The sequence below is a fragment of the Corapipo altera genome, unplaced genomic scaffold (assembly GCF_003945725.1).
Source record: "Corapipo altera isolate COAL_440 unplaced genomic scaffold, ASM394572v1 239, whole genome shotgun sequence".
Lineage (NCBI taxonomy): Eukaryota > Metazoa > Chordata > Aves > Passeriformes > Pipridae > Corapipo > Corapipo altera.
Genome location: NW_020884938.1, coordinates 2,484,361 through 2,493,780, shown reverse-complemented (window position 1 = coordinate 2,493,780; position 9,420 = coordinate 2,484,361). Strand labels below are relative to the sequence as shown.

The 9,420-nt window shown below is 40.8% G+C and overlaps 1 protein-coding gene across 11 annotated transcripts in view; it reads right to left on the bottom strand.

Annotated features, from left to right (window-relative positions):
- Positions 1-8,410: 8,410 nt before the first annotated feature.
- Positions 8,411-9,420, bottom strand: part of ABCC9 (ATP binding cassette subfamily C member 9) — a 68,946-nt gene continuing 67,936 nt past the window's right edge. For 9 of the 11 annotated variants that reach the window (XM_027660705.1, XM_027660708.1, XM_027660710.1 and 6 more), the window contains one exon: positions 8,599-8,710. Coding sequence is in view for 2 of the 11 variants with exons in the window: in XM_027660707.1 (XP_027516508.1) it covers positions 8,573-8,710 (138 nt within the window). In the remaining 9 variants the exon portion in view is untranslated. Of the gene's footprint in view, positions 8,711-9,420 lie in introns of all 11 variants that reach the window. The other 2 variants (XM_027660707.1, XM_027660711.1) reach the window with 1 other exon arrangement.

Sequence of the window (9,420 nt, the reverse complement as noted above, 5' to 3'; positions counted from 1 at the left end):
TAGGCAATTAGCTAAATATTGGTGTGTGAAATGAACTTTAGGCAAATGAGAAGCTGCAATCTGAAAACTCAGGATCTAAACCAAATACCTTTAGATTCTAATCAGACACCAGAGTGCAAATACATAAAGTCACTCAGGTGGGTATCTGCAGGATCAGCCTTTTGGTGCCAGCTCTGAAACTTCCTGTGCTGGGCTTGGGGAACTCAGAGCATCACCCTGCTACAAATGGGGTGGCAGGGACAGCTCTAGGGGGGCTGACTTATTTTTTTGATGCAACCTCCAAAAGTGCATCTCACTTGGGTGTAACTATTGGAAATAACAGATTTAATACACATTAAAAAACAAATCTGTTCCCTTTTCCCGTTTTCCTCATACTTTTCCTCTTTTCCTTATTCTTCTCCTCTGCCTTTCTCTCTTTTAGCTCCTATGAAATGTTTGTTCCACACTAAGGCTAGAAACAAGATTGATATTCCCCAGGATGGCTGCTTGCTGCAATTAAAAAAATAAAGAACTCCCTGGGAACTGCAGAGAACACCTCCCACCCCCCACTTTTCATAAGGTCCTTGAATTGTATTACTTTGCTTCCGACACAAATTGGCTCATGTGACATGTCCAATTGCACAGTTTCCTCTGACGTTCTTGGAAGCCACAGCTTTATAAACAGGGACACAGAAACACCAAGAAATGTGATTTTATTTACTTGGCACCTTGGAGCGTTACACACCTGTGTGGCTGTTTTCAGCCTCAGCTCCTTCTCTCTCAGCCAAGGCTCCTCAGCTGCTGCTTATCACACCATCTCTTCTGGCAGTGACTGCGGCTGTGTGGCATAAAATCAGCGTGTGGATCAGCAGCTAGCTTGGAAAAAGTGGATCCAAACCATCTCTGAGGGCATGTGGGAGCAAGGAGCAACCTTCCTCAAGCTGGTCAGGTGGAACAGAAACCGCTGCCAGCGTTGATACTGTCAGACTCCCCTGCAAGCTCTCAGCCCCATGTGTTCCCTGCTAACCTACCTTTCTCTACTGAAAGAGCTTCCTTCTCACAGGAGGAGGTGCCTTCCTCCCTGCTTACACTGCAGATGAGCTTTGAGGAAGCCTGCTGGGCCATGACCACAGGGGTTTGATGATCAGGGGCACTACACATGATTTTGAGCAGAGCATCCACTGCTCCAAGTTGCAGCACGTGAATATGCTCTGGAGAGTGACAGCTACTAAAAACATTCCCCTTTGACCTTTAAAATACTTGCTTGGTTGCCACATGCACATTTAAGTCTGAGATTTAAGTAATAGCTGGGAAAATATCCTAAAATGTCTCCTAACCCGTTTGGTAGGGAACACAGTGTCTGAGTGCTGTGAGCACAGCCTTTTCAGGAAAAAAACATGATCAGAATTGATGGCAAGTTTGGGTCCAGTTTTGTTATGGCCCTTCATGAATCTCCTCCTTGCTGTTTCATTCCCCTCCACCCACAAGGGTTACTGATAATACGGTAAATATCACTTTACAATTATGTCTATCTAAAAAAAGGATTAAATAACGTGCTTAGACATGAATCTGAAATTTCCACATTATAGCTGTGTGCAGCCCTTTCAGAAAATCCTGCTTCGTAATAAGTTTTGTTTGAAATTCTAATCTTAGCTTAGAGATAGGATGACTTTGCAGGCTTCCAGAGATGTCATGCACTTAGAAAGAGGCTTCCACAGACACACAAAGCCGATAAGCCATACTCAGATAGCGTGGATGAACTCTTCCCCAGATGAGCTGGCAGGACATCCATCAAACATGAAAGAGCAGAAACTGCAAACTAAGGGCATCTGTTACCCTGAACGAGCTCCTTTTTTTTCTTTTTTTTTCTCCCTGTTTCATGCAGGAGCAGCAGGACAAAAATAGTCTTTATCATCAAAATACATGTAACTAGTGCCCCTCATCCAATATAAGTTGCATAGTGAAGTTTGTTTATTACATGCCCTTTCCTGGGACAGGAGTTTATTCTGAGGCTCTGGGAAGAGGAGCCCCACTTTGGGATTATTTGCCTCCCCATGCCATAAACTAAGGAAAGACTGCAAGTTGGTTTCCAGGTAGGTTGGACATGGTTACAATAAGTTATATTGCCAATTCACTGGGGTGTTCTGTCCCCTGGGTTCTTCCCCTCTCTGACTCACTGGCTGTTTCTCTGATGATATTTTTTCTGTGGAAGAGCTGGCTGCTGATCCATCTCTTAATGATGATTCTCATTTCTGAGTTTACAGGCCAGAGCAGTTCCTGAATAGGCTGAGTAAACATGTGAATTCTTTGCCTCCTCTGGGTGGTGGAGATGTGGATGCTTCTCTTCCCACCCTTTGCCAAAGATGGAGGCATCAAATGGTGTCTTCCTCTTGCATTCCTCCATTTTTCCCTCATAGGGCTACCTCAAAAACTACACTCAAAAAACAAACTATACTCAAAACAGCAAGAGTTCTCTGAATGTCTGAGCTGTTCCCAAGCTCAAGAGAGTCTCAGAGTGAGATCTGCTAATCTGCTCCTCAGTGACCAGGCACAGCTCTGTACGTTCCTTGGTGTCATTGCCCTCTTCCTTCTGCTCAGTCTCTTCTCAAGTTTCCAAATGACATTTGGATTTTAACTCCTGTGGACCAGGGATTTCCTCACTAAATGATATCTCAAAATGTCTAATACCCAATTTTTTTAAAAACATCTTCCACTGCAAAGTCGTTTGTCCAAGTCTTTCAGGAAGAATTTCCTCCCTGAAAGGGTGGTCAAGCGTTGGTATGGGCTGCTCAGGGAGGTGGTGGAGTCTCTACCCCTAGAAGTGTTCAAGAAATGACTAGATGTGGCACTCAGCTGATGAGGTGGTGTTCGCTAAAAAGTTGGACTTGATGATTTTGGAGATGTTTTCCAACCTAAATCATTCTGTGATTCTTTGGGATAGCTGTGAGTTTAGATACAGGGATGCTCCCACAGATGGGCAGTTTCATTTTTCCCATTTTATTTGGCTGTGTAGGTAGAGCCTAAAGGTTGGATCAAGGAACAGGTAAAGCTGCTCCCCACAGCAAAAAACCAGAAACTAAGAGAGGGATAACTCCTACTGCTGGGATAAATTAGAGCTACCATTTCTCCTTTTCTTCTGGTGGTATCTGGAGGAACAAAGCCAGGTGTTGAGGGCAGGGCTTTTCATTCCATCTCCTTGTCCAAACTGTGCTTATTCCTCTTGTGCAACAGCAACCATAAAGCTTGTGACTGGCTTCAGCTTAAGATGAGAATAATGGAATTTTTTCTCCTCTTTTGGGAAACCCAGAACTGGCTCAGTGGGCCATACTACCACCTGAAAGAGATTTTTATTTTTCTTCTGGTTTGTGAAATGGAATTTTTTTGCCTTTCCCTCTTTGTGTTTCCAGGACCCCTTTCCCATAAGTGATTATCTCTTGCTGGTTGCAGGGTGAGGGTTAAACCAACATTATGCCATTGATGGAAGAGACATGCCATGTCTTATTTTAAGATCGTGTCACAGAATAACTGGCAACTCCAAGCCCTCAGATCTCAGGTGCTGTGGTGAGACCTGGAGAAGTGGAAGGCCCCAAACCCAAACGATTCAGCCATGAAAATCTGCAGTACTCAGAGCCTCTAAAACCTCAGGTTCCTGCCTCTGATGGAGAAATCTAATGGTCACACTGCTGAAGGAGTAAGGGCCTAATCTGGCCAGTAGAATAAAAACACATGTAACCATTAAATATGAAAGAATATGCTGCTTTGGGGCATCTGTAACTGTGATCCTGAAGGGTGGTGGTTCTGGACCATGTCATTTACACTGAGCTGCATTAGTTTCTTAGTTACATGGTTAAATATTTTACTGGACGTTTTAGTGATATTTATGGATGTAGCCAGAAACCCCTGAAGTAAATTAAAGGGAGAGTTAAGAAATGTCAGGGGAATAGCTACGAGGAACTCTTATGGGCAGTCCTAGCTGACACCGTTCATTATTTACTTATACCTTTAATCCAAAAGTTGTATAACCATGTAATGTATTTGTATATAAACCAGACTAATATACATACATGGGAATGAATGCACTGGGCAGTGAAATGTGCAACGTGTGAGCTGAATGCTGCATTATTATATAGTACTTCATAGGATGAAAATCTCCATGTTCCATGAAAATAAAAGAAGGCATCTTGCATGTGATGAATGACAATTACACCAAAGAGAAACTTATTTAAAAAGAATAAAATATTCAAATGACTTCTTGTTTATAATCTCTTAAGAATGTGTCTTATTATATTAGAGAAATAAACAGCCCCTACCAGGAAGGTCTGTTAAGTTTGCATGGGGAGTGTGTAACAGCAGACAAATGCTGCTAATAGTGAATAATTAATAGCAACTGTAGTAAGTAGATTTTCTAAAAATCTCTTTTCTCTTGAAGGATTACATTTGGAAGCTTCTCTGAACTCCATGGCTTCACACAAGCCAATACACTCAGCTGTCCTGCCAAAGCAACATCAACAAGTTGCTAATTTGTTAGAGAGAACTTCTTCCTTCCAACAATTATTTGATAATTTGAAAACCTGTTAATCTTTCCCCACAGTTCGGCTCACAGGTCAATTCTAGTGGAGAGAAAACAAGGCAGTAAAAAACCAGTGTGGAAATTATTGGGATGTTTGCGTGGCAATGAATAATTTGATTTACAGTTTTGTTTTCAGACTTTTCTCAGTGCTCTCTTAGTTTTGCCTCTGAAAGGATTTATTTCCAAAGAAACTAAAGAGCTCTTCACATGCCATCCTGGAATTTATATCAGAGAATTTACATAACGTATTTTGATTTTAAATAAAGCTTTCAAAAATACTACTTGAGGATACAAGTATGCTGAGTTAATTTTTGCTTTTAAACACATTTAATGGAGAATCATTGCTCCAAAGAGATTTTTACAAGTAACGCTGTGGTTTCACTAGATGTTTTCAAACACATTTCGATTGGCAGTATCACACTGGGTTATAGTGCTTCCAAGGGAAACATGCTCCAACTTTTTCCACCAGATAATGGAAACACGATAATGGAGAGATGGCCCCTGTCCACAGCTTTTTTTACAAAGGTGTCTGTTTGCCTCAAGTGCATTATATCTCCATTTGTGATAAAATATCTAAAAAAGCTTGTATAAAATGTATGTGTTAGGTGTCCTTCAGCTTCTCATGACACATTAGCAAAGTGGTCTGTGAAGGTATCGGCATCTTTTCACAACAAAGCATGACAGCCATTGCTTTAGGAAGCAAAAAGGACACAATTAATTAAATAAAACAATTTATTGTTTAAGAAGTTGGAACTTGACCACATTCAAAATTGTATTTGAATTTTAAGAAAACATAATTCTACGTGATCACTTTTTTCATAGGCTTTACACATAATGGGATGCCAAATTCTTTGGGCCACATTTTTCGCTGTGAGGGTGGTGAGGCCCTGGCACAGGTTCCCCAGAGAAGCTGTGGCTGCCCCATCCCTGGAAGTGTTCAAGGTTTGATGGAGCTTGGAGCAACCTGGGACAGTGAAAGGTGTCCCTGCCCATGGCAGGGGGTGTAATGAGATGAGATTTAAAGTCCCTCCCAGCCCAAACCATTCAGTGATTCTATGATTCAGTGATCCTTCTACTTTGCTGCTTCTGTCACAGAAACAGTTAACAGAATAAGAAATGGAGATGAGAAACATAATTAAGGCTCTCTCACAGAGATGATTTTCCTCTGCCCATAGTTAAAGAAATGTGCACCCAGTCAGTGTTTGCATTCAAAGCTCCTTCGCAAGAGGAGGAAGTTCATAGTTCTTAGTGCATAATATCTGGGTAATGAAAGCTGGCTTAGTTTAATGCTTAGAGGAACAAACCAACCTCAAAACATGGCACTTGAGTGTTCCCCTGAAGGGGAGGGGTGTTATGGCAGAAAGACAGGGGGAAAGGAGAGGGAGTGCAGTGCTGTGTGAGTGGAGGAATGGGGCAGAGGGTGGGAGGCTAACTCAGGAAGGAGTGGGAGGGCACAGGCAGAATGAGGAGCATTCAAGGATACAAGCAGGAGCCTCGAAGTGGGTGTGATATAGGGAGATGGTGAAGAAAAAGGTGAGGATGCTGTGGAAGAGAATAAGGCTGATGTTTCCTTTACCTTGTACATGCCACAGCCCAAGGAAACTGCTCCCAAACGGGACCCACTTCAGACTTTTACATTAAATCAAAAGAAATTTGTTTCCAATTTCACTTCTACACCCTTCTTAGTAACAAAACAACTGTGATACAGTTGGCAACACCCTCCTCTTTTAGAGAAAAACACATTAAAAAGTTCACCCTAGCCCTTGGTGAGTTTATACCATCACGTGCACAGCAGCTATAACAGGGGGAGATCTCATATGTCTACAGCAGATGGATTATTTTTGTTAACTCTGTTTGGATTTGTCTATTTTGAATAGGATTAATTGCTTTAGAAATCATATTGTGCTTTCTAAACCTGCTTACCAAACACTTTGACCATGGTTAACCTAACAGTAAGGCCAACATTCCTGCTCTCCTCCCTCAAAATGAAGGAATCGGGCTGGTAGGTTTTTCTCATCCCATAGTATGTTTTCTTTTCTATGTGTTTAAATGGCAGCATCAACTTCTATAGCTCCGGATGAGCAAGAAAGGTGCTTCTTACACCTGTAATGGCTCTGGGACAAATGTAAGAGAAAAGAGGTGCTAATTATTGGCCTCTCTTAAATATACCTCATACAACCCTAGGCAACTATTTAATGTAGTGGGAACTGGGATCTCACTGAACTAGTTGGCATTACTTCAAATAAATGCTTAAAATAAATCAGGATTGCATCATCATCAAAGATACGCAGATAAACAAAGTTTTTTGTACTTCATACTGGCTGAGTCTGAGAGCAATGAATCCAGTTAGCTTTTCACTGAAGACAGTGAAATTATATCAAGAACTGCTTTAGTCTTCTGGCTGTGAAATTTGGGCAACAATATGTGCTTCCGCTGCAAACATCTGCTTGTTTTTTTAGTTTATTTTATTTGTATGACAAAGGTCAACGCAGAGAAGAAAAACTTTTCACAGCAGTAGACAGGGAAATCACAGATGTACTTCCCCTCATAAATTGTTCAAGACCGAGCTTCTTTGTTTAGTTGTGTCACACAGCTTTTATTTACAATAGTTCAGAGGGAAAAAAAAAAAACCTCCAAAAATCAATAAAAGAAATAATCCACTGTATAATTATTAGGCTACCAGACTAAATGTAATCCCAATTTTAAGTCCTACAACTTTTCCAAAATTCATTGCATTTTTTTGGGGCCAAATACTGTGTCTTATGTTATTTTAATTGCACTAAAAATAGGCTTAAGTGCATCTCATGGTCTTCCTAAATCTTGTAGCAATTGGTGAATAAGAATCACATTGAATACTGTTACAGAAGCTGATGTCTCATCTGTGCCTTTGAAAATATGTGTGTGAAACTCCTTCTGGAGATTTACATGGAGTTGACATGGATCAGGATTTAACCATGTGTATTAGTCAAGTGCAAGCAACCTTTCCAAACCTGCATGAGCTAAATATCTATCTAACTTCACCTAATTTTTCAAGATACAGTAATAATTTGAAAATCATACCTCCCTGTACTAGATCTGATGCAGAGATGTGCCAGAAATGGGTAAAGGAAAAGGTTATCCCAGGATAAAAAAAATAACATGAAGGATTAAAGACATACAAAACAATTAGTGGTTGGCTAATTAAGTAGAATATTATAGTGGGCATGATTAAAAGATTGGCTAATACCAAGTTTATAAATTCAGATGAATTTTAATACAAAAGCTTGAGATACTGTACAAAATTCCTCTGTAAGCCTATCAAAGCATGCATATTTATAAGATGATTTGAATCTCTGTTGATGAAAGCTGGCAGAATTAATATGGATTTAGGAAGAACTGACTGTAGGAATAAGCCATCATTGCACTGAAAATAGCACTGTCGCAACTAAAGCGTGCTGACTGGAGTGAAGGACAGGAAGGATTTCCTTGTTTCTGATGAAATTCCTTTCCCTCATTCACTGCTCCTACCCTACAACTTGGAGAGCAAAGTTTATGCCTTTGGAATGCAGCATACTGCCCCAGGCCTTAAGGGGTTGGATTTTTTTTCCCAGTTTTTCCCCTCTGGGGACAGAATGCTTCTGGGGAACCTCTCGTTTCCTTGACAAAGTGCACGATTCAGTTGCCAGTTCCAGCCTAACATATGTACTTTATAAGATCAGTGCATTCTTTTGCTCTCTATAAAAGACAATAAAGTCAATAAAAAGTCTAAGGAAAATGCCAGATTCCCAGGAAGCAAAAACTCCTCCCTCCGTGCGTGCATGTGTGTGTGCGTGTGAATTTTAATAGCTTTGAATAAAGTGACATTTTTATTGCTTCAAGGCATACATGTATTGCAATAGGTTTTATTATTTTGGAAGATGGAAGTGTGAAGAAAGAAGCTCTAAAAAAAGGACAAAAAAAGTAAAAGTGATGTTACATTGAATAGAAAATATTCGCGTTTCATTTGTTAAAAAATAAGCTATTAAATTGCATCATGTGCTTTCTTCACATGTCAGCCCGGACAAAGGAAGCAAAGATGCCATCTTCCTGGGAAAGTAGGTTCTCAGGTGTGTCATATTCCAAGATGTTCCCTCTCTTCATGACGATGACCAGGTCTGCAGTGAGGATGGTGTGAACCCGATGCTGCCCGAAAGGAAGGCAAACACAAGTTTTCATTTTGATAATTCCCACTGCAGGTCATTAACGGGCCTAATACCAGGCACAGCAAGCTGGGGAAAGGCTATCCTTGTTTATCCTTTGTATTTGGAATAGGTCCTTGCACTTTATCTTTAATCTGATGTCCAGATTACAGCCAGATTACTTTACAGCCTGGGCCACCAAACCTAAAAATACTAAGTATGCACTTTACCTTTGAATGCTAATTGCCATTATAGACAGTACAGCTGTTGGAATAAATCCTATGGTATCCTTGAAATACATCTTCCCCTAAGGAAATATGGATGAGAAACATCCTGGATACGCCTGCACTGCCAGGTGGCTGAGCATCCTGCTCTGTTCCTTGGTCTCTGTACCCCACCAGCCTACTCTCCCTCTGGGCTATCCCCTTCTATAAATGAATTATCTGAGATATAATTTGAGTGTGCTCCAGGCAATAGTTTAACCCCATGGGCAACAGGAATGAAACCAATTTGAGTTTAATTTTGTGTGAATGCACCCACTCAGGTATAGATGGGATGAATTCTTAAAAGTGGGATGTTTCTCTTTACAGGCTGAAAGTCAGGGATCACTTTATGGGTTGGGCTCCTTTGATGTGACAGTTTCAATGTCTAAGCTTTGTTACCCATGTTTAGCATAAATAGTCATGGAATTAAACAAACCCAGGAACCATACAA